This window comes from Heterocephalus glaber, unplaced genomic scaffold, assembly GCF_053883595.1.
Source record: "Heterocephalus glaber isolate CG9 unplaced genomic scaffold, H.glaber_assembly_v1.0 deba00000676, whole genome shotgun sequence".
Classification (NCBI taxonomy): domain Eukaryota; kingdom Metazoa; phylum Chordata; class Mammalia; order Rodentia; family Bathyergidae; genus Heterocephalus; species Heterocephalus glaber.
In genome coordinates, this window is record NW_028258156.1 from 8550230 (window position 1) to 8573306 (window position 23077).

The 23077-nt window shown below is 38.5% G+C and overlaps 1 protein-coding gene across 9 annotated transcripts in view; it reads right to left on the reverse strand.

Moving 5' to 3' along the window:
- Dnah11 (dynein axonemal heavy chain 11) overlaps positions 1–23077 on the reverse strand; it is a 327476-nt gene that overhangs the window by 6708 nt on the left and 297691 nt on the right. For 8 of the 9 annotated variants that reach the window (XM_087206427.1, XM_087206426.1, XM_087206425.1 and 5 more), the window contains 3 exons: positions 14340–14531; positions 11579–11698; positions 2728–2970 (listed from right to left, as the gene is read on the reverse strand). In XM_087206427.1, the coding sequence (XP_087062553.1) occupies positions 2728–2970; positions 11579–11698; positions 14340–14531 (555 nt within the window). The remainder of the gene's footprint in view (positions 1–2727; positions 2971–11578; positions 11699–14339; positions 14532–23077) is intronic. The other variant, XM_087206428.1, reaches the window with a different exon arrangement.

A 23077-nucleotide genomic window follows, 5' to 3' on the forward strand; every position in this document is an offset into this window, starting at 1 on the left:
CCCAGCCCTATGAATGCATTTTAAAGATGCCTACTCCAGTATGTGGGCCAAGTGGCACAGCCCACTCGGGTGTTTTCTGCATCAGTGACAGCCACTTCTCTCCACTAGGTCCCCACAATACAGTCAGGGAGACTACTGTTTATTCACAGTATTCCACTGCTAGCATTTAGGGCATAAGAATAGTTATCAAGTATATGCCATGTAAAGATTTGGTCAGAAGACATAGAACTCCATTATTTGGGTAACCTTGGGAGCTGCAGCTGATCTGAGAGATGTAAGCAAACTTTAAAAATATTGTTACACATATCAGCTGTGTAGGTTCAAGGTCATGAGTAGCTATGTGTTTGCATGTGACTAATGTTAAGTGACCAGTTTGCTTATATAATAGGTGTTTTGTAAGGGTGTATGATACACAATAGTGTTTATAAAATACGAGAACTGCAGTAAACATTGCGGTATTTCTTGAATGGTTTCTAGATTGTAACTTAAAGTCATGCTTTTATTATATAAATATAGGTAAATTCCCAGTGTTTTAAATTTTTAAAATTTCAGCACATACAAGTAATGAATGTCTCTTGAATACACATTTCCTCATCATGGCCTCCCACGGGATAAATTCTTAAAAGTCACATGGATCAAAGAGACATTTAAAGCATTTCATTCTGTTAACTGATGCTGCCCTTCTAACCAGCATGCCTTTGGATCCATTTTTAACAATAGAGATGCTTCTATCTTCTATAATGTTGCCCTGAAGAAATGAGAGATTCATCACTGAAGATGTGAATAGGTACATAGTACTCATATGCATGTTCTATGAAGCTTCACTGAACTGAGAAAAGCAATAAATATCTGAAAGACAAAATGTTTGAAAAACACTGCCCATTAGCCTCAGGTGGCTTTCTCTCTTTTCTTGCTGTCAGATTACTGTTAGTTGGGTTGACATCACTCTTGCCAGGTGTTTGTAGCAACCGGTCAAGTCTTGAAATCTCAAACTCTCATAGTAGTGCTGTAGACAGTATGAAACACAGTATAGTACTGTAGTTAGGTAACAGCACCTTGTAGAATTAGTCACTGGTCCATTCTAGCCGTCCTGCTTTGGCAAGTAACTTGAACTTGTCTCTGAAATAGAGACCCTGGCTTTGCTCTTGTGGATTAAACAGCATATCTGTAAAGTACTTTTTATAGTGCCTAGCTAGTGCATGGCCTTTGCTACAGTCTGCCTGTTTGAGGTGTTAAGCTATCTTTACCTTGAGTGCTCTGCATTCTCTGGTTAATGACCAGCTTTGTTGGACACATACAAGTACAAAAACCAGATATGGATGTCCATCATCTGCTTTTACTAACATTACAGCATCCCCTGAAGGATGAATTTTTCTTTGATAATCTTATTAAAAATGTAACACTTTTCTAGAAAAGATGCTAGTAACAGGATGAAACACTACAATAAATTCTAAAGCTTCTAAATTACGAGCCTCACTGAACTACTTATTTCAGGAAATAATATGAGCAGTTCCTAGGACTACACTGTAATTAGATCTGGGGTTTAGTGAGCTCCATTTAGTCTGAATCTTTGTCAATCGAATCCTGATTAGTAATTTTGAAAGAAGGGCTGGGGGAAAATAATCAGCAAGTCAGGTTTTAAATTAATGAGAATATAGTTATCTGAAGATTTAAAGAAAGTAATTTCTCATCCCCATCATTCTAGCACAATGGTGATGAACCTTTTAGAGCTTTTGATGACAACAAACAGCGGGCTGTGGCATGCATGCCATAGGTTTGCTACCACTGTTTTAGGGCAATAAAAGTCTTCCAAAAAATGGCAGCCTTCTGAGACAATGCAAAAAAAGATACCATGGTAAATGACTGAGCCCAAAACATTAAGAGTGAAAAGTTAACTACAGATTTGGAGAAGACACTTGAAATTCATACATCTGACCAAGAATACACATCCAGAATAAAAGTTCTTAGAATCCATAAGACAAAAGATTGACAACTCAGTTAAAAATACGATGAGCAACAAGTACTTCACAAGTATATCCAGTGATCACACACATGCAAAAAGGTGTTCCATATTTTCCTCAACTGAGAAATGTAAAGTTAAAACCACTAAGATACCACAATCCCTAGCAAAAATTTCAAGGAGGTAAAGCAACTGGAACTCACATGCTGCAGGTAGGAGTATAACTGCTAAAAGGGTTGAGAAAATTGAGAGTACAGTTAGAGCTAAACATATCCCATGATCTGGCAATCCCACTACCAAATATAGAGAAATGAGTATGAGCAGGTACCTTTAGGAGTTACATTTGTCTGTTGACAAAGGACTGTAAGAGGATGTTCATGACCATAGCAATGGACAAACTACAAACCAAAACCCACAGCAGAGTGAATGAAGAACTATTCATATAAATGTTAAAAATAAGCCATTGGTATGTGAACTGCACAAATGTAATGTGGAGTTGGGAGCCTGATAGAAACAAAAATGCACTGTGTGATTGTAAACAAAGCTAATAGGTGATCATAGTGGTAAGGATACCAGTCACCTTTGGGGAGTGCAGAGGTAGCTTGACTGGTAATGGGCTTGAGTATTCTGGCCTGTTGAAAATGTTTTGTATTCGATCTGTATGTGGTGGGTATGAGTATATAAGAAGGTAAAAGTTCATGGAGTTTTACATTTGAGCTTAGCACATTTCAGTGTATATATCTTACTTTAACAAAAGAAAAGACTACCTTGTCTTCTGCAGACTGCCCCAGTTCGTCAGTGCGGAGTGCACTCCTGGGCTGCATCTCCAGCAAAGTTCTGAAGAGAGTGTTGGATGTCACTGTTAGGAACTCTATTTCAGCATTGGGGTGGAGGCCGTACAGTGCTGGGCTTTCTGGAGGCAGCATTTCCTCTATGTACTGATGGTAGCCTGAATAATCGAGGTAGGGAGGGGCTGCAAAGCCTGGGGCCAGCATGAGTTCGTCTTCAATCTGCAACCATAAAGGGAATGTCAGTTATTCCAAAGCTAGGTTGGAATACTGGTTGGACACTAGGCTGGTGTCAGTCTTTGCTGCCTAAACTCCTGAGAACACTGGTAAGAAAGCCCAGCATAATGCTAGGCAAGCAGCAGGCTCTATGATGCTTCCCAGTCAATAATTCTGTTGTATGTATGGCATGAGGCTGACCTCTGGAGAGGACTACAAGGGATGTGCATGAATCCTGTTCTAAGAAAGCTTGGAGCAGTGTGATGCAAGGAATGAACAAGTGTTGTGCTATCACTGCCTACTGGTCACTGCTTCGATCCATTGACTCTCCCAAACATCCCCATTTTCCAGAGAAAATCAAGATGGACATTAATTTGCCTAGGCAGATGTTTGATTTTAATCTTAATTTTGAGCTCACTTTAGTACGAACCTATAGCTTATACTTTCCTAGTGTACCATACTTTCCAAGGTACTGTTTTGAGTCATTTTGTGTACAACACATATAAATAAGTAATGATTGAAAAGTATGTGGGTGTATAAGTCTCATAGGCTGTCAAAGAGTATAAGTCAATTTGCTGCTACCTCCCTAGGACCATAGACTGGCTATTCAGGGTAAAGTCTGTGGTACTGTTCCTGTCAAGATCCATAAACATGGGGTCAGTGGCTGGCACATGCTACTGGTCAATACACAGTTTCCTGGTGACTGAAAGACTGTAGTAACATGGCCTTTCCCATACTCACTTCTTTAATGCTCTTGAAGAGTAGACATTCTATACAGAGCGATGTTTTGAACAGATGCAATGTGAACAATACCAAACGAAGTCAGAATATACATGTGACCAAAAAACTTATGGGCCTGAGACTCCATACAACCATAAGCAGAGTCAATCACAGCTTATAATTTTCTAGTAAACTTAGAATAATGTGAGATTTTCTCCAGATTGTTCTCAGTACCAGGGGAAGTTTGTTTCAATTTTCTCACTAGTGATGAAAATTCTGTCTATATTTGCACCTATATGTATAGGAGAATGCTGTTTAATCATCATTTAATATAGTTCTTTTCTGCCTAGATTTTTAAAAGTTTCTAAAAGTAAGATGTGTCTGTGGCCATGTGATACTGTGCTGTGTCGCTTCACTATCACTAGGCGTGTTTGTTAGTCCATTCAGTAATATGCACTGTTTACTAGCGCCCCACAGCAAATTTTGGAAACAAGAAAGCATCATATGACCTAGTTCTTCATGAACTTCAGTCTCTAAAGGGGACAAAATAAATGTGATTTTCTACAAAGTCATATAACTGAATAATATTGGTTTGTTCTTTCCTCTCAAATCTGCAGTCCTGGATTGCTAAGCCTGTGACCTTAACAACAGTGCTCAATTACCGTCTATGAGTTCTAAGAGCATTGTTAATATTTAAATCTACATTTCTCCTTTTACTTTATACTAATTTTTTTTTTTTTTGGTACCAGGGATCAAACTCGGGTCCTTGTGCTTGAGAGGCAGGCACCAGAACCACTGAGCTAAATCCCCGGCCTTATACTAAGATAATTTTTAAGTTATCTAATCCTTCATATTGCCAGAAACAGAAACCTTGATCCAGTGAAATGGGAAGGAACAAGGGAGACTGCCCCACTACCTATATCCCTAGGCTTGGTTTTGGTCATTTATTCATGTTGTTATCATTTCATATGAATAAGAATAATCAAAATTGAAATGTCATTTTACTCAGAATGACCCAAAGAAAACTACAGGAAAATTAAACTCGTTTTATTAAAAAACCCCAAATTAGAATAAACACACCGAGATTGAACATTATTCTCTACAAACAAGGACTTGGGTCTTTTCTGTTAGTGCTCACTAGGTTGCCGAAAGTTTTGAAAGGCAGCAGTTAATTTGTCCTTTAAAACAAAAAGGAAAGTGATCAAAATTTGAATCACTAGGAAAAATTAAAATGCCACAGGAACTGGATATTTGAATGCATTCTCATAATGCTGGTGGGACTCCAAATGGAAAGACAACTAGGCAGTCTGTTTATAGAGGGCCTTGTGATGAGCAAACCAAAGAAACCAAACTCAAAGAAAAGTGCTCGAGGTTTACAGCAGGCAGACCTGGCTCAGTTCCCACCCCCTAATGGTTTGGTGGCTGTAAGAAATGACAGTCTGTCTTTGTTTCAGTCTTTTCATCAGTAAAATGGGGCTCATAATAGTGACTTAATGGTTGTAGCTGTGAGAATTTAATAAGGTCGGCTAATTGCTAGGCCCAGTGCAGGCTTTTACACATAATCTTCCTGTGTCCTAGGAGCAGGCATGGTTATAAAGTACATCTTGATTTTCTGGAAGGAAAAACAAAATCTGAGAAACTTTACTGTAAATTCCTACTTTGATGTCAACTAAAGTTTGAAAAGCAATGCTTGGTTCAAGAACGTTCCCCTTTCTTTCAGGGAAGATTTCAACATATCCAAAGAAGCCTGTGAATCCCAGCTCTGACTCTAGACCTTACTTCTCACTCAGTGGCTTTTATGAAATCTGCTTCTTGCTAATGAGGCCCTAACGGAAGAGCTCTTTCCACAGTGGCCAGCTTTCTTGCCTTTGGAGGAGAGCTGTTTAAGAAGGTGCTGTTATGCCTCAGATTACCCATTCAAATGAACCCTTCTTCAGAGAAGAAATAGAAATAGCCAATGACCCCATGAAAAGATGCTTGACATCATTAGTCTTCAGGAACATGCAAATCAGAGATACCATTCCAGGATGGCTAGAATAAAAAATGTGGACAGTAGCAGTGTTGGTTAGGATGTGGGAAACACTGGTGGTTCCTCCAAATGTTGAACACAGAGTTACCATTTTGACCCAGCAGTTCCACTCCTACGCACATTCCCAAAAGAACTGAAAGCATAAGTCCATACAAAATTTATACCCAAAATCTAACAGCAACATTATAATAGCCAAAATCCAGAAACAAACAAAATGCCTACTAATAAACAAAATGTGGTGTATCTATCAATGCAAGAGTGTTTGGTTATAAAAGGGAATGAAATTCTTACACATGCTACAACAGGGATAGCCCTTGACAACATGTTAAGTAAAATAAGTTGGACACAAATGGCTTCATATCATATAATTCCATTTATCTAAAAAGTCCAGAATAGGTAAATCTACAGAGACAGAAGTCTCTGTAGCCAGGGTCTGGAAAGTGGGAAGTACCATGTTTGGGGTGGGCAGGGGAAAATGGTGAGTGATTTAATGGGTACAGAGTTTTTGGTGGATGAAGATGTTCTAAAGTTGTGATAATGCCTGCACAACTGCAAAAAGCTCTGAATTCTGCAATTTAAATTGGTAAATTTTACGGTGTGCAAAGTATATCTTAGTAAAACAAAAATCAATGGATTCCTCTTCAGGCAGATTCAACTTCCATATCATGAAATAAATAATCACCAAGGATATGAAAACATCTTTGCAGAAACTGCTGCCAGGCATGATTAGAAACTGGAAAAATCAGCAACCTGCCCTCTGTGTTCACCTTACTGGATTGTTGCCCTTTTCACGTTTTCTTTTCTGACATTTAATAAAACTTTACCCCACCAAGTAGCCTTGGTAATGACAAGAAGCTCCCAGGTAGCTGTGAGTATAAACAAGTACATATGCCTTTGCTCTCTGGGTCACAAATGTGGTCTGGAAGTGCTGTTGGGATTTCAGGAATTACTCAAAGTTGAATTGCATCATTGTGTGTTCTTTAGAGCTGAAAAGTACACTGGTGATTTTCTAGATGATAACTTTTTACTTTACACATGAGTAAGCCGAGGAGCACAGAGGTCTGGGGCAAAGCTAGACAGGAAGTTCATTGCACAACTTGAACTCTGGTCTACTGGGTTGTCCTTGTTCTCAGTGCCACCACACCTGGGTGTTCAAGTGGGCCTCAGTGTTTTGCGATCGCTGACCTGTCACAAATAGATCACCACCCGAGCCAATGCAGTATGGCACACAAAAAGACTGGCCATTCGAGTCTTTGTAAGTTCAAATCCTAGCTCTGCTGCTTGGTAGCTGTTTGACCTGGGTTCAAGCTTCTTTTTTGATTAAAGGAGATAATACCTACTCTGCAGGATTGTAGTGAGAAAAAAAAAATAATACACCTGAAGTATGGGGTAATGACCTCTGACAGCACAGGTATTTAACAAATGGTTTCCATTGTTACTATCACAGACTAAGAAATGAACAGTCAAGTATGAAATGTGTATTATACATTTTATACTTAATAACAGAAATATCGTTCACTTAGCATTATTATTCTAACATTAGATCTATGTTCACAGGTGACAACAAACTCATGAGTTGGTTAATTCATGTTTTGTAGATGATAAAGCTAAGGCTCAAAAAAGTTCAGTCCTATGTCTAGGATCGCAGAGCAAACACAAAGAAAACCTCATATTTGAACCTAAGGGTTTGTTTTTACTTTTTAACCTCAAGCCTTTGATCTTAATTGTAACTATTATCATCAAGATAGTTTGCACTACATGACGACTTTCTGTCTTAGTTACTTTCTCATTGCTGAGACAAAATACTCAATACCCAAAGTTAAAGGAGGAAAGGTTTATTTCAGTTCACAGTTGATAGATGTTTTAGTCCATAGCCAGCTGGTTCCAAGGCAGGGCAGCATGGCAGAGGGGTATGGGAGAGAAGAAATAATCCATTGGGTGCCAAGCAGAAGCAGCAGCAAATCTGCCTTCTTTCTGTCCTTTTATATTCCATCTAGGCTACAAGCCTATTGATTGGTTCCACCCATACCCAGGGTGAGGCTTCCATTATCACATTATTATCACATTATCACATTATTATTAATGTGAGGCTGTCCACATTCACGCACCCTAGTCCAGCTAGCTTTGAAACTCCCCACCTATGACCCCATGAGGCTTGGTGGGAACATCTAGATACAAACCACTTTCAAAAAGTAATACTCTATATGATAATTTTCTAAAAGCAGTTTACTATATTACTTATTAGCACTGCCAAGTACCTGTGTTATACATGAAAATGTTTTCACCCTTAAATTTTGCCCAAAGACACTTGAAGGGCACTGGACTATTCTCTGAATGCAAATTCATCCAGCAAGAAACTCATCCTCCTAATACCAAGATACTGTGGTGACACCTATTAGTGACTAAAGGGTTAAGACCCTCAGCAGCAGAATTCTCTGGTGACACAATCCTGCCAAGCACATACTGAGCATTCATGAGGCAAAGCTGACCAGAGAAAGCATAAAATAAAAAAATATAAGATCTATTTGTTCCTTCCAACAAGCCCTGAGCCATCTTCTCCCAAATAGTTACTGTATCTAGATAACCTTATCTACAGCTAACTAAAGAGGCTTCTGTGAAAACAGAATAAACACCTTGTCAATTTGCAACTTTCGTGGACAATTTTAGATACAACACAGGTGTTCTAAAAGATCATCAAGAACCTGCTGATCTGAAAAAAATATTCATGAGATATCTAGATTGGCTGCATAGGCCCTTTTTCTAAGTCCTCAAGTCCTTATAAAAACCCCAGTCTCTACCCTGTAATCATAACACTCTGGGAGGCTGAGGCAGGAGGAATGTAAATTTAACCCCAGCATGGATAATTTAGCAAGACCCTGTCTCTAAATAATATATTTTTTTTAAAGGGCAGGGGTTGGGCCGGGGATTTAGCTCAGTGGTTCCGCTGCGTGCCTCGCAAGCGCCAGGTCCTGAGTTTGATCTCCAGTACCAAAAAAAAAAAAAAAAAAAAAAAAAAAAAAAAGGCGAGGGATGCAGCTCAGTGCCGAGGCCCTGAATTCAACTCCCAGTACTGTAAAAGCAAAAACCAATCTCTCACCCTAATGGCAGACTCCTTTCTTGGAAATGCACCTGCTCTCCCCTTGCAGGTATACTTTGTCTGAATAAACTTACATTTTCTTGTTCTGATCTTGGTCAGTTGTTTCACTGCCCATGCCACCAGCCCTCCCTCCACACAACAGCAGCCATCTCGCTATCCCACCATCTCCCTATCCCACCATCTCACATGCAAACACTGCTGGAAGCATTTCAGTTCTTTTGATAAGAGCAGAACTTTAAACCCAACCTATTATTGAGCAGGTTCTAATGCAACAAAAATACTAATCTGCAAATACATTAACCAATATGAGAAGTGGCAAAAAGACATCCTGCAGATGCTGAAGTGTTAGGGACCACTGCTAACAATATAAACGGCATGAGTAGGAAGCCTTGCAGGAGAACAAAGTTAACAGATTTACAGCCTCTGACATGAGTCAGTAAGTGCATTAATTTCCCTTGCCGAGACGAGAAGGTAACACTGTCCAGTGAGGACTCAAGCTTGCAAATGAAGCATTTTGATCCTGAACATCTCACCAGATCTGTGCGGAAGGTCAGGTACCTACATTTCTAAAGGGCTTACACACACCAGTGATGCCCCGCAGGTTTCATCACCTATATTTATTTTACAATTATTTGAATGGGAGTTCAGACTTGTGAAGGTTAATGGACTGTCTCGTTTGGCAACAATAATTCCCCCCCTTAGCCACAGGCCAGAGCCATGGGAGGGAACATTCACAGGAGGTTCCTGCTCTACCCCTTGACCTCCACCCTCATTGGAGAAATCAGCCTTTGTAAAGGTCACTTGCTGGCACTGTTTATCTTTTCCATCTCCATGGTAACTTGCCTCTAGACCTCTTCTGAGGAGCGACTTCCAATTGTGTTAAATAGAAAGTATCTTCCTGACATGTGAAATCCTGCTCATTAGAAAGGAGGAAGACCAGGAGACTCACAGTGAAAAAAACACTTAAATAATGGTCACATATCAGGGAAGTCATTTTGTTTTCTGCCTTGTCCCTGAATGGTTTAATGTTATTCAAAGTAGTAAAAAATGTGTCAAGTTTTATTAGACTATATTATCCCTCAATACATGATTATATCACTGCTCAAAAACCTAGAGGAAGGTGATCACATCTATGCAATGCTTGTCTGAGATGAAATTTTCAGAAGTTATAAATAAGAGGTTGTGCAAACCATTAAAAAAATCCTTTAGCCCTGCTCTCTAAACACAGGCAATATCTTGCCCAGTAGAAATGGTGCAGTATAGGTCACTGCTGTGCTTCACAAGTGTCCCTTAAGGAGCCCTGTGTTAACGGTTTGGTCACAAGTGTGTGGCTATGGGGAGTGTGGATCCTTCAGGAGGTAGTGTGTAGTAGGAGGTGAAGTTGTTGGGGTGTGGTCTGGAAGGGGGTGTTGGGGCCCTGGCCTTTCCTTTTCCCTTTTCTTTGCTTCCTGACTGCCCTAGGTGAACAGGCTTCCTCCCCAGTGTACTCTCACCATGATATACTGCATTGCCACAGGCCCAAAGAATGGGGCCAAGTGACTGGATTGAAACTGCTGAAACCATGAGCAAAAGAAACCATTACTCCTTTAAAATTGATGATCTCAGGTATTTTATCACTGTGAAAGAAAGCTAATACAAGTGGCCTGAGTCTTTGAGAACTTGCTTGGGAATGGCTATGAACCTGAGCATGCTTAGAGAGACAGCTCACATGAGGAAAGCCTGGCCACTTCTCTCAGCCTCGTGTGAGAAAAAAAGAACAGCACTTTTACCAGAAAGAGCTCTGATCGTCAATGTTTTCTACGGAGACACAGGGTCAATACAATGATAAAGGAGAAATGGAAGCCAGGTGTCTAAGCCAGCACAGTGTGATCCACCCCTTCCTCACAGAGGGAAGAACAGGGTTCTCAAGTCACCACATTTTTATTTTTAAAGAATAACTGTATTACTTTGTTATTACACATAGAATGTCAACAGGGATTCCACAGTCCTACAATATATTAATGCTAATTTCTCTTTCTGTCATAAATGTCATTGTTTTTAACAGTTTTTGATAAAAGATCAAAATAAATTTCTTACAATGCATTTAGTTAATATTTCTTTGGGTTACTCTTGTTAGATTTTAATTTCATTTTTAATTGACAAATACTAATTATATACGTTCATGGAGTACAATGTGATGTTTTGACACGTTTACATTGTGGAATGATTAAATCAAAGTAACAAATCCATTACCTCGTGTACTTATGCACCCTTTTTTTCGTGAGCATCTATTTAGTAAGGTGTTATTGACCAAAATTTACAATATTCTGTGACTTCTGTGGCAGGCAAGAAAACTACTGTGAAATGGATAATCAAACTAAAATCAGATGCTTACATTCTGGTTCTGAGTACTTGCTGAGTGGCCTGGAGCTGTAGCTATGCCTCTGTATTTTGGTCTGTACAGTGGCATGACAGCATCAGCTCTGAGTGGCTTTCAGGGAGCTGACCCTGTAAGCCAGTGTGTGTGAGAGCACCTCCCCGTGGCATATCACACATCTGCATGAATCATCACTGGGGAGTTTCGTGAAAGTGCGGAGTCTTTTCTGCACATCTAGGAAGGGCCCTGAGATTCTGCATTTCTAACAAACTGCCAAACTCCCATGAAGACGGACCAGAACACACTAGCAAAAGGCCAACAACATTTAAGAATTAGCCATATACAGTAGTACAGTTATCTTAATCAATTCCTACCAGAATTTTCTCCTCAGTGGAATTTAACAATGTCTTACCAGAGACGGATTCATGAATTCTTCTAAGTACACCTGGCACAGTCTGCGATCCCAGACATCTGTGATGTGGCCCCCGTACATGATCTCACCAAAGAGATAACGGAGGTCTTCCCATGGGACCTGGGGACAAAATCATGCAGATGTTCACTTCCTGGGCCAGAGCATGTGCCTCAGCCTGGCCAACTAGTGGCACATGCCCTCTAACACGACGACCCCCATGCCTTTGTCAGCAGGGGTGCCTGAAAGAGGTGTGGACGTTGTCTAAGTTTCTGTGCAGAATTTCGTGGAAGAATTATTTTCAATGTGTCCTGAAACATTTGGTGAAAGACTTATAGTGGTAAATTCTTTAGGCAGATTTTAAAGAAAATGGAATCACTTTTAAAATATGTTTATATATTAAAATTCTCCAAAAATCCTGAGAGGATGTTGGTTCACGGGCCTTTGAAGTGTTACCTGGTTTTTATGACTTGATTTATATCAGTTTTTACTATCTGATTGAAGAAAAGAAACAGCCATACAATTTGAATTAGGGGTGCATTTTGAATTCTATCACTTCCTAAATGCCCAGGCAAACAAATCCCTTTGCCACTGACTGACTCAAGGGCTCAGTTTATGGTCTGACTGGCTGAGTGACTTTTCTAAGGGTTGTACCGAATGACTACCATATTGTAGCCAACAAATCTCTCTCCTCTTTACTTGGCTTAGCAGGATTTGAAGCCTCTCTTTGCTACCCTTTAGCTTTCTCTGGGTTTGCAAAACATGCCAGTGTGTGATGAAGGCTTTGTAGTCAGAAGCCTTTATACCCTTGGGGGCAGTCTATTGCCTCCCAATGGTTCAAGTAAAAACGTAATTATAACCTTTGCTTGTTGAGTGATGTGACAGAAAAGAACAAGTAAAACTGCTTCAACTATTCCAATGTACTTGCTACAAGTTTATTTGAATTTGAATAAATGAACCTCAAATATGTCTTTCTTTTAAGCTAGCGTGATGTGCATGAGAAAAGGGCGAGGGCAACATGTTCTCGCTACCATGCCATATGCCACATTCATCCAGCTGAGATGGATGGGAGAGACAGATTTCTTAAGTTCATTGTCCTTTCCGATTGCATCCAATTAACGCCTTTTCTGTACTTCAGTACTGTATCTGATATGTTATCTACATCAAGATTTTAATCAGGTAATGCTCTGTTCTTTTCAGCAACTGATTTTCTTTCTACTAAATCTGATCTTTGTCTTTTATACTACCTTCATGAAAAGGGTATCTGTATAATCAAACTATGTGCACATATCAACAATTCTTGAATTTGATAACCTGCTTTGGGGTATGTGGCAAATACCATGGGTTAAGACATCTGAGAGACAGAAGGGTGCAGTGACAACCAAAAGCTAGTTTGACCTGAAACCTACTGAGGAACACACCTGCATGTGAGGGCTGCAGAAACCACACCAGTCAGCTCCTCCCATTCTCCCTTTCATTCCTACCTTACTTATCTACAGGAATCAGCTCAAATAGGATAGTAATCCTGGGCTCAGCCTTGTGGGACAATTATACAGAACTTGAATATAAGTGTTAAGTGATCCATTTCTTTCTTTTTTTTTTTTTTACTTTGAACTATTGTAATAATCAATTTTATGTGCCATAGTTTAAATAACACATGATGAGGTCAACCCAATTATTCACTAGATTGGTTAGGGCATGCTCAATGTGTACAGATTTACTTTTTTATTTCATAAATAAAGAAGATAGGGAATATTCATTATTACAAACTATTAAAAGCATTTATTTTGGAAACAATGTATTCAAAATCTGTTCCTTGGGAGAATATACCCATGCTGTGTGCCAAGTGTCCGTACTGTAATAGCAGCTGAATCACCACTAAAGACTGAGAAAACATTAACAACACAAACTGTAACAGAGGGCACCATAGACATAACAACCATTTCTCCTTAGATACATGGATGGGGACAGTAAAGGCTCTTTATAGAAAGTGTGGCCCAGAGCCCAGCACACAGGGCTTGATAACTCCATCCCACTCTTAATGATTTAACTTAATGGGAGAGGTTTCCTTTGCAAGGATTAAACCAGAAACTTCTTAGGAACGAACGGTTCTTCCTTTCTGAAATTCAATCATTAGGTATGTAAGAGTTTACACAACTGCTGTTGACAAGGCATTCCCATTCCCATCTGCAAAAGACATTTTAGCTACAAAATATCAAATCAAGGAGACCGTTACTGAGAAAGTCACAACAAGGTGGCATCCTTAATACATAATAATGACATATGCAGGAAATGCACCATTATTTATACATGTGACGCACTGTAAATTGCTTCCATCATCAGAACTAATTGTAGTGATTATTAATGCAGTGCTATGAACTGTCAGAATTGCTGTATGTAATTACATTTGTGCAAATGCTTCATTACCTGCCTAATGAATCTGGCATATATGCACATGTAAACCACTGTTTTTGTTAACATAATGAAGGACATTTTTTTTTTTTTTTTTGCACCAAGCTGCTGATGTAGAACCAGTCTGACCTGTCTTATAAAGTTCTACCGTCCACTGCTGGAAAACCCTTGATCTAGTTTATTTTCACATTTAGCAGAAGATTAGATAGAGAGAGAGACAGATGGACATAGAGATATAGATAGTTATTTCAATAATAGCTTCAAAAGAGAGATTATAGTCCATTTTGAGTGTTCACAGACTGAGAGATTCACTACATTCCTTGGAAGGGGTTATCTGACCACCAGCACTTACATTAGGGTTTGCCTCTAAGTAGTTGTAGAGGACATTGGCACAGATGGTAAGGTCTCCAGGATTGAAAGGGTAGCTTCGGCTCCAGCCTTGGGAGCCAAATCTCAGTCTCCCCGCAACACAGGCATGGAAATAGCACAGCGAAAAGAGAATGCTTTTGAACTCCTGCTCCTTGGTGCATATCTCAAGTGTATCCTGGGAGAAAAGAAAATAAATGCTTGGTTATCCATGACATGGTTTGCAAGGGCAAGGGTGTGAGTTTTCAGGAATCTTGTGAAGGACCGAGGGAAGATATACTACCGAGGTAGTATACAGTTGTGATCAAAACATATGGCAAATGTTTGCGTTAAAATTTTTATCATTGTAAAAGACATTGCCATTGGTCCTCCACAAAATATTCTCCCCCCAACACATCCCATTTTTCTGGCCAGTTTCTAAAGCAGTTCTGGAAGTTCTTTTTCAGAAATTAGTTAACATTGTTGTGGCTGCCTCAGTGTCCTGAACTGATTTAAAGTATTTACCTTTAGGGCCAGGGATATAGCTCAGTGGCACAATGCTTGCCTAGCAAGAGTAAGGCCCTGAGTTCGATTCCCAGGACCGAAAAAAAAATTTACTTTTCCCAGAAATTTTGACTTTGGGGAACAGCCAAAAGTTGCATGGTACCAGATCTGATGAATAAGGTGGGTAAAGACAAACCATATAATGTTTTTATTTGACAGACATGGCTGCACTGGAAATGATGTATGACAGAGCATTGTCATGATGGGAGATTAAAACATTTGCCCACTTCTCAGGCCATACACATCATTTCATAAATGCTCTAATAAGCCCTTATAATATTCAGAGTTCTCCATAGTGTGCAGTATTCCTGGGTACAAACTCAGCTTGCACAATTCTATGAGGGTCAAAAAACATAATCAACATCATCTTGATGTTAGATCTTGATTGATACATTTTTTTTTTGGTACTAGGGATCGAACTCCGGACCTTGAGCTTGCGAGGCACGTGGCGGAACCACTGAGCTAAATCCGCAGCCGGATACATTTTTTTTTTTCATAGGAGAACTGTGTGATTTCCATTGAGAATTCTGAACCTCTGTCTCAGGATTGTAACCATAGACACGAGTGTCATCTCCCGTGAAGACATTTCTTAAAAGCTGAAATCTGAATCCACACACTCATGGAACTCTTTCATGTTAATGCCTTGTTCATGATCCATGATTTATGGCACACTCGAAAGCACACCTCCTCTCAACTGTAGCTCACCATCAACTGACTGCAATGAACAAGTTGAAAGAAGAAGAACAAGAAGATCCCTGTCTTTCCATTGGATGGAACATGGCAGCGGCATTCACTGTATTTTTTATCACATCTTGTATAGTTTTAAGTTAGACTATAGTTATAGTTTAAGCATGGCTACTTACCCAAGAAAGAATAAGAGGTGATTTTCTTTCCTCTTAATTTAAGAGGAATCTGTGTATTTCACTTGTTATTTTTCTGATTGCTTCTAAGTTCTGCACAAAATTAGGCAACTTATTATATTTTTATTTAATCTTTACATTTATTAGTACATGTGTCTGGTATATACTGACTACAGTCATTGTGGGGAGTTGGTAGATGCACATAACACATCTTAATTCTTTGTATATCCCCTTCCCCTCATGCCTCTTCCATCTCTTAGTCCCTATATCATTTGCAAAACATCTAGCTCTGATGTTTAAGCTTATATGTTTATGTCACTTAACATGGTTTCAAGGTGCATCCATTTTCCTAAAAATGACTCAAATTTAATCTTCTGTATAGCACAGTAATACTCCATTGTGTATATATTTTCTTTATCCATTCATCTGTTGATGGACATATAGGCTACTTCCAAGATTTAGCTGTTGTGAATTGTGCTGCTATAAACATGAGTATGCATACATCACTGTAATAGGATGTCTTTAACTCCTTTGAGAAGATATCTAGGAAGAGAATGGCTGGATCAAATGGAATTTCTATTTTTAGTTTTTCAAGGAAATTATATATTAATATCCATATTGGTTGACTAGTTTATATTTCCACTAACAATGTAGAGGGGTTTCTTTTTTCCTGTAACCTTGTCAACATTCGTTATTATTTGATTTCTTGATGGCAGACATTCTTTCTGGAATAAGATGGAATCTTGGTGGTGTTTTAATTTGCATTTCTCAAATGGCAAGAGATGCTCAACATTTTTACATGTATTTATTAGCCATTTGTACTTCTTCTGAAAAGTATCATTTCACTTGCCCATTTTTGATTCTCCATATTTTGAGGGGTCTGATTGTTTTGAGTTCTTTTATGTTCTAGATATTAGTCCTCTGTCCAAAGTATAGCTATAGGCAACTCATTACAATGTCAATACTGGTTGATATCATTTTCCTCTGTAAAAATTTCCTTGTAAAATCTAGATGACAAAAGGTTACTTTTTTTTTTCATTGGTACATTTTAGGTATACAATATAATGACATTCACCATTGGAAATTTGTACCTTTACATAATCTCTCTTGGTTCTTATTTTTCACCCTTCCCCTGCCCTCCCTTCAACCCCTCCATCCCTCCCTATTTACAAAGACTTTGTTTCCATTTTTTCATTTTCTCATATTAATTCCATTCCCTTCTTTCCTTTCCCCTACTCCTCCCACTTCCCCTTCCCCTTTGCCCCTTTTCTTCCTATTTCACATTATCTATTACACTTTTCAGTCCTTATTTACACTTTCAGTTTTTCACACTAGAGAAATTATTCTGTATTTATACATGTGTGTCCTATTTATTTCACTTAAGAGTATTGCCTCAATGTGCATCCATTTAGCTATAAATGTCTCTAATTTCTCATATTTTATTGCTGAATAGTACTCCATTTTATAAAAAAACCCACATTTTCTTTATTCAGTCTCCAGTTGATGGGCATTTGGGCTGTTTCCAAGTTTTAGCTATCACAAACTGTGCTGCTATGAACATGGGTGCACATATATCACTGTGGTATGATTCTTTTAATTCTTTGGGGAAGATACCCAGCAGGGGAACAGCTGGATCAAATAGGACTTCCAGTTCTAGTTCTTTGAGGTATCTTCATACTGATTTCCACAGTGGTTGCACCAGTCTACACTCCCACCAGCAGTGGAGCAGGGTTCCCCTTTCCCCACAGGCCCGCCAGCATTTGTTATTGGTTGATTTCACGATAGCAGCCATTCTTTCTGGAGTGAGGTGGAATCTCAGCGTTGTTTTCATTTGCATCTCTCAAATGACCAGTGATGCTGAACATTTTTTCATATGTTTATTTGCTATTTCTACTTCTTTGTCTGAGAAATATCTGTTCATTTCAGATGCCCATTTTTGAACTGGGTCTTTAAATTTGGGAGGTCTGATCTTTTTAAGTTCTTTATAGATTCAAGATAGTAAGCCTTTGTCTGAGGAAGAGCAGGTGAAGATTTTTTCCCACATTGTGGGTTGTCTCTTCACACTGCTGGTGGTTTCTCTTGCTGTGCAGAAGCTTTTTAATAAGAGATCCCACTTGTTGATTGTTTGTGATAGTTCACAGGCAACTGGGGTTTTGTTCATAAAATCTTTTCCTACACCGATGTCTTCAAGAGTTTTACCTAACCTCTGTTCCAGCCGGTTCAGCGTTTCTATTTTAATATTTAGATCTTTAATTCATTTTGATTTTAGTTTAGTGCATGGTGACAGATAGAAGTCCAGTTTTAATCTTTCACAAGTTGAAACCCAATTTTTCCAGCACCATTTATTAAAGAGGCTATCTTTCCTCCAGTGAGGGTGTTTGGCTCCTTTATCGAAGATAAGATGGCTGAGTGTGTCTGGCGTTGTTTCTGCATCTTCTAATCTGTTCCACTGGTCCTCAGGTCTGTTTCTTTGCCAGTACCATGGAGTTTTTATCACAGTAGCTTTGTAGCATAGTTGCAAGTTGGGGATTGTGATACCCCTTGCTATGTCTCTGTTACCTAGAATTGCTTTTGTTATTCTGGGTCTCTTCTTGTTCCAAATGAATTTTTGGATTGTTTTCTCGAGGTCCGTGAAGTATGCTGCTGGGATTTCAATTGGAACTGCATTAAATCTATATAGCAGTTTTGGAAGTATGGCCATTTTCACTATGTTGATCCTTCCTACCCAGGAGCAAGGGATGTCTTTCCATTTTCTGATATCATCTTCAATCTCTCTTTTCAGAGTGCTATAGTTTTCAGAGAAGAGGTCTTTGATTTCTTTTGTTAGGTTGATTCCTAGGTATTTCAGTTTTTTGGATACTATTGTGAAAGGAATTGTTTGCCCTATTACTCTCTCAGTGAGTCTGTCATTCGTGTAGAGGAAAGCTATTGATTTTTGCGTGTTGACCTTGTAAGCAGCTACTCGACTGAATTTGGTTATTAAGTCTAGAAGACTTTTGGTGGAGTTCTTGGGGTATTCTATATACAGTATCATGTCATCTGCAAATAATGACAATTTGATTTCTTCATTTCCTATCTTTATTCCTTTTCTTTCTCTTGTCTAATTGCCATGGCTAATGTTTCCAAAACTATATTGAACAAGAGTGGTGATAGTGGACATCCTTGTCTTGTTCCTGATTTGAGTGTGAAGGATTTCAGTTTTTGACCATTTAGTATGATATTGGCTGTTGGTTTTTCATAGATGGCTTTTATCAGATTGAGGTAGAGGCCATCTATTCCAATTTTTAGTTGGTGTTTTTAAATCATAAATGCATGTTGGATTTTGTCAAATGCTTTTTCTGCATCTATGGAGATGATCGTATGGTTTTTGTCCTTAGCTCTGTTGCTATAGCATATTACATTGATTGATCTGCATATGTTGAACCATCCCTGCATCCCTGGGATGAATCCCTCTTGGTCAGTGTGTATGATCTTCTTGATGATCTTCTGCATTCTATCTGCCAGTATCTTATTAAGGATTTTTGCATCTATGTTCATTAATGAGATTGGCCTATAGTTCTCTTTTTCGGTTGGGTCTTTCTCTGCTTTGGGGATCAAGGTGATGCTTATTTCCAGGAATGAATTTGGGAGTATTGCTTCCCTTTCCATTTCATTGAAGAGTTTAAACAGTAGTAGTAGTTCCTCTCTAAATGTCTGGTAGAATTCAGTGGTGAAGCCATCAGGACCTGGGCTTTTCTTCGTTGGTAAGTTTTTAATTACATTTTCAATTTCATTGGTTGATATTGGGTTGTTTTGAATTTTTAGGTCTTCTTTGTTCAACTTTGGTAAGGTTACTTTTGTTGCTGGCAGAATGCTAGTTAACCACAGCTACTCATTCTTCCCTTGTTCTAGAGTAATAGAGAGCACCAGTGTACATGGCCACTCACTGAAAGGCTGCTTCCTCACTTCCTTTGAAGCCAGAGGTACCATTTGACCAAACTTTTGCCAGCAGTAACTGAGCAAAAGTGACACGCATAACTCCCATGCCACTCGCTTAAGAGGAAATGGCTTGCTCTGATCATCACTCTTTTACTTTTATTTTCTTTGGGCTAGAAATTATGACAATGGGCCACCCCTGGAAACATGAGTTAGGCATGGGAGAGGGACCTATCAACTTGAGTGTGTGGAAGATCTCATGAGACAGACCAGCCTAAAGTGTGTGAGAGAACAAACTACTATTTTGTTTGAGTCACTATAATTTGTCTATTACAATAGCTTAGTCAGGACCTTAATGAATACAATCTCTGTGACACATGGTCTCCAATGAACTAAGAGTAAAATTCACTGTTGGGATAACTGAATGAAATAGGAAACCTACTGCCCCATAGACTAGACCTGTGGGAGTTATGTTTTTAATGGAGAGGGAAAATCAAATCCTGGCATGCTACAATGGTATGGTTAAGGCCCCAGCAGTGGCAAAAGGGAAAAGAGCTGTCTAATCTATGGTTTAAAGTACTTTACCCATTCTCAAATTTGGAGTTCTATGTGGCAAATAAGGAAAAGAACCCAAGGTCTAGTCAATCCTTTCGTTTGTATCTGGGAAAGATGGGGCCAACATCTGCATTTTCCAGTCCAGTCTTTAAGAAGGTCAAACCACAGCCAGTTCATGTTTAAAATGGATCTGATGGGGCTGGGGATTTAGCTCAGTGGTTTCCCCACCTGCTGCGCAAGCTCAAGGACCTGAGTTCCATCCCTGGTACCAAAACATAAATAAATAAAATAAAATGGATCTGACAACTTGGGCCATATATAAAATGTATTTAGGACTTTTGGGGAAAAGAGTCCAGTTCTGATCTGCCCAAGGGACTTCTCATACTAAACCAACACTAGGATTTTCTTTCTGTGGGCCAAGAACAGAAGAATATTTCATTTCTTTTTGTCAGGCTTTCAGCAGAATCCAGGGCTTTCACAAACACAGCTATAGAATTTCCAAGGGAATGTCAAGCTGCATGTAGTGCAGAACTATTGAAATCACTAGGCCGTTTTCAGGTAACTTCCAGAAATATCACAGGAAATATCACAGTCATTCAAGGTACAATCATCAAAAACAACTTTTTCACAACTAAACTTCAAACAAAAGGAAAGACTGTGGAAGAAGAAAAGCAAAATCACATAACTATTACTAACCTTGAAAGATGTTAAAAAGGTTACTTTCAAATATAGGACATTTCTAGGAGAACCAATATCAAGCATCAAAATTTCATACCAGAATTATGGTCCAACAAGATACTTAACAGCTACGTCAATTACATATAGGTCACATAAAACCAAAGATACTGTAAAAACTAAAAACATTAATTTAATATATTCTTGCATATAATTTACTTGAATGCTAAAAAAACCACGAGTGAATGTTCATTTCATTGTGCCCTGATAACTTAAAATTGGAGCAAAGTATGAATCAGGCTTTTTAAAGAAAAAGTTTGAATCAACATACCATTTCATACTTCAGGTCAGTTGTATTTTTAGAAACCAAGTAATGAGGAAATCAATATCAGAAGATATGCAAATATCACTTTGAACAGAAATTACCATCTAAACAGACATAGTCCTGCTATATCGCACACAGCCTCCAACTTTACATGCATAATTACCATTTTTTCTGCCTGAAGATTTCACAGAAAAAGAAATCTGTATCTTATTCTGAAAACTATGGTTATTTTTGTATGAAAAGGGCCCAAACAGTACTCCTTATGACATCTTCACAGAGCAGATATATTGAGCTGAAAGAAGTACAGATTGCCAGCATCCCACAAAATACGTGTCTTAACATCTTGGCCACTTAATGATCATATTGACATAAATATTCTAAAGTGCTGGGGAAAATAAATCATTAATATTAACGAACTTTATTTTGAATATACCTGCCAAAGTTTGGAGGTAGTTTCTAATTTGAGAGGAAAGATTACTATTACAGATTTTGATTTGAAAACTAAAGCATGGAAAACAAAAATACCCAAACACAACATTGATTTGCCTAGATCTCTTGGGTTTTTTCTCACGTAAGAGAGTCCCTGGGGAAACAGAAATAACTGGGTCTCATTTACCTAATTTATGTAGACAACAAGGTAGATATATAGTACTTATCCCTCTTTGATCATTTCACAGACTTTGGCAAGATTGGAAGCAATGCAGAATGTCTAGGAAGACACAAAGAGATTTTTTAGAAAGGAACATATCTGACAGAGAACACTTGTTATCTCCTCTAAAATGTTTCTTTGCTGATTTTTATCTGCCCATGATAAATTTAATTTTTCCCAGCCTCTCTTGCAGCTAGGTAATACACTGCAATTAAGTCTGACCATAAGATGAAAGAACTATGTATTATATACAGCTACGTATACACAGTATAACTATGCATACATAGTTATAATTGTTTTTATTTTATTAGTTTTTATTGTTAATCCCTTACTGTGCTGTTTATGCATTATTGACTTTATCATAGGTATATATGTACAGGAAATTCTCTCTCTTTCTCCCCCCTCCCCTCTCCCTTTTCCCCCCTCTCTCCTCTCTCTGGATAACATGGATATGGGGACTGAAAATCTTACAGCTGCCTCAGTCCATGGTGAACTGTAAAGAGCTAGGTTGATCACAATTTTGGGTGACATGAGTTTGGGAGAGTTATCTTCTAGAACTCTCAAGCAGCAGAAATACTTTTTAACCTTGTTTAAGCAACTGTTATTTCCTAAGCATTTCTTTCCAAAGCAGCTACCTATACTTCTAATCAATCACAGTGTGCTGGAAATCTATTTACAGATATCCAGGGGCACAGGCAAATACCCTTAAATTACATACTCTAAATTAAAGACTACATTCTGTTTTCTAACATAACAACAATTCAGCATTCATAGAGGACTGTAACATTTTTGCTAAAATAGGTTTGTGGAGAAGATTAGTGAAACACTTGGATTATCTTTGCTTTTGCTACACGACATTTGGTCTTAATACTTAAGAGTAAACTTTCCACTAGAAAGAACTATTCCTTCCTAAAGTTCTTAAGTATCTTTCCAATAAATACAACCTTTACTTAATAGATAGCAGTCAAAAGAAGTAACACTGTCATGAACAGACAAGAACAGGTATTGTTAACTAGGGCATTCATGTATAGGCTTTGATGGATCTGTAAATCTGTGTCATCATATGCAATATAGTATTTTTGAATGTGCATTTCCCTAGCCCAAGTATCCAAAGTTTTGTCAGGTTCTCAAAGACGTCTTCACCAAAAAAAAAAAAAGAATAGCTGAAGGACAATTGGGGAAGGGGCAGGAAAATTTGTTTC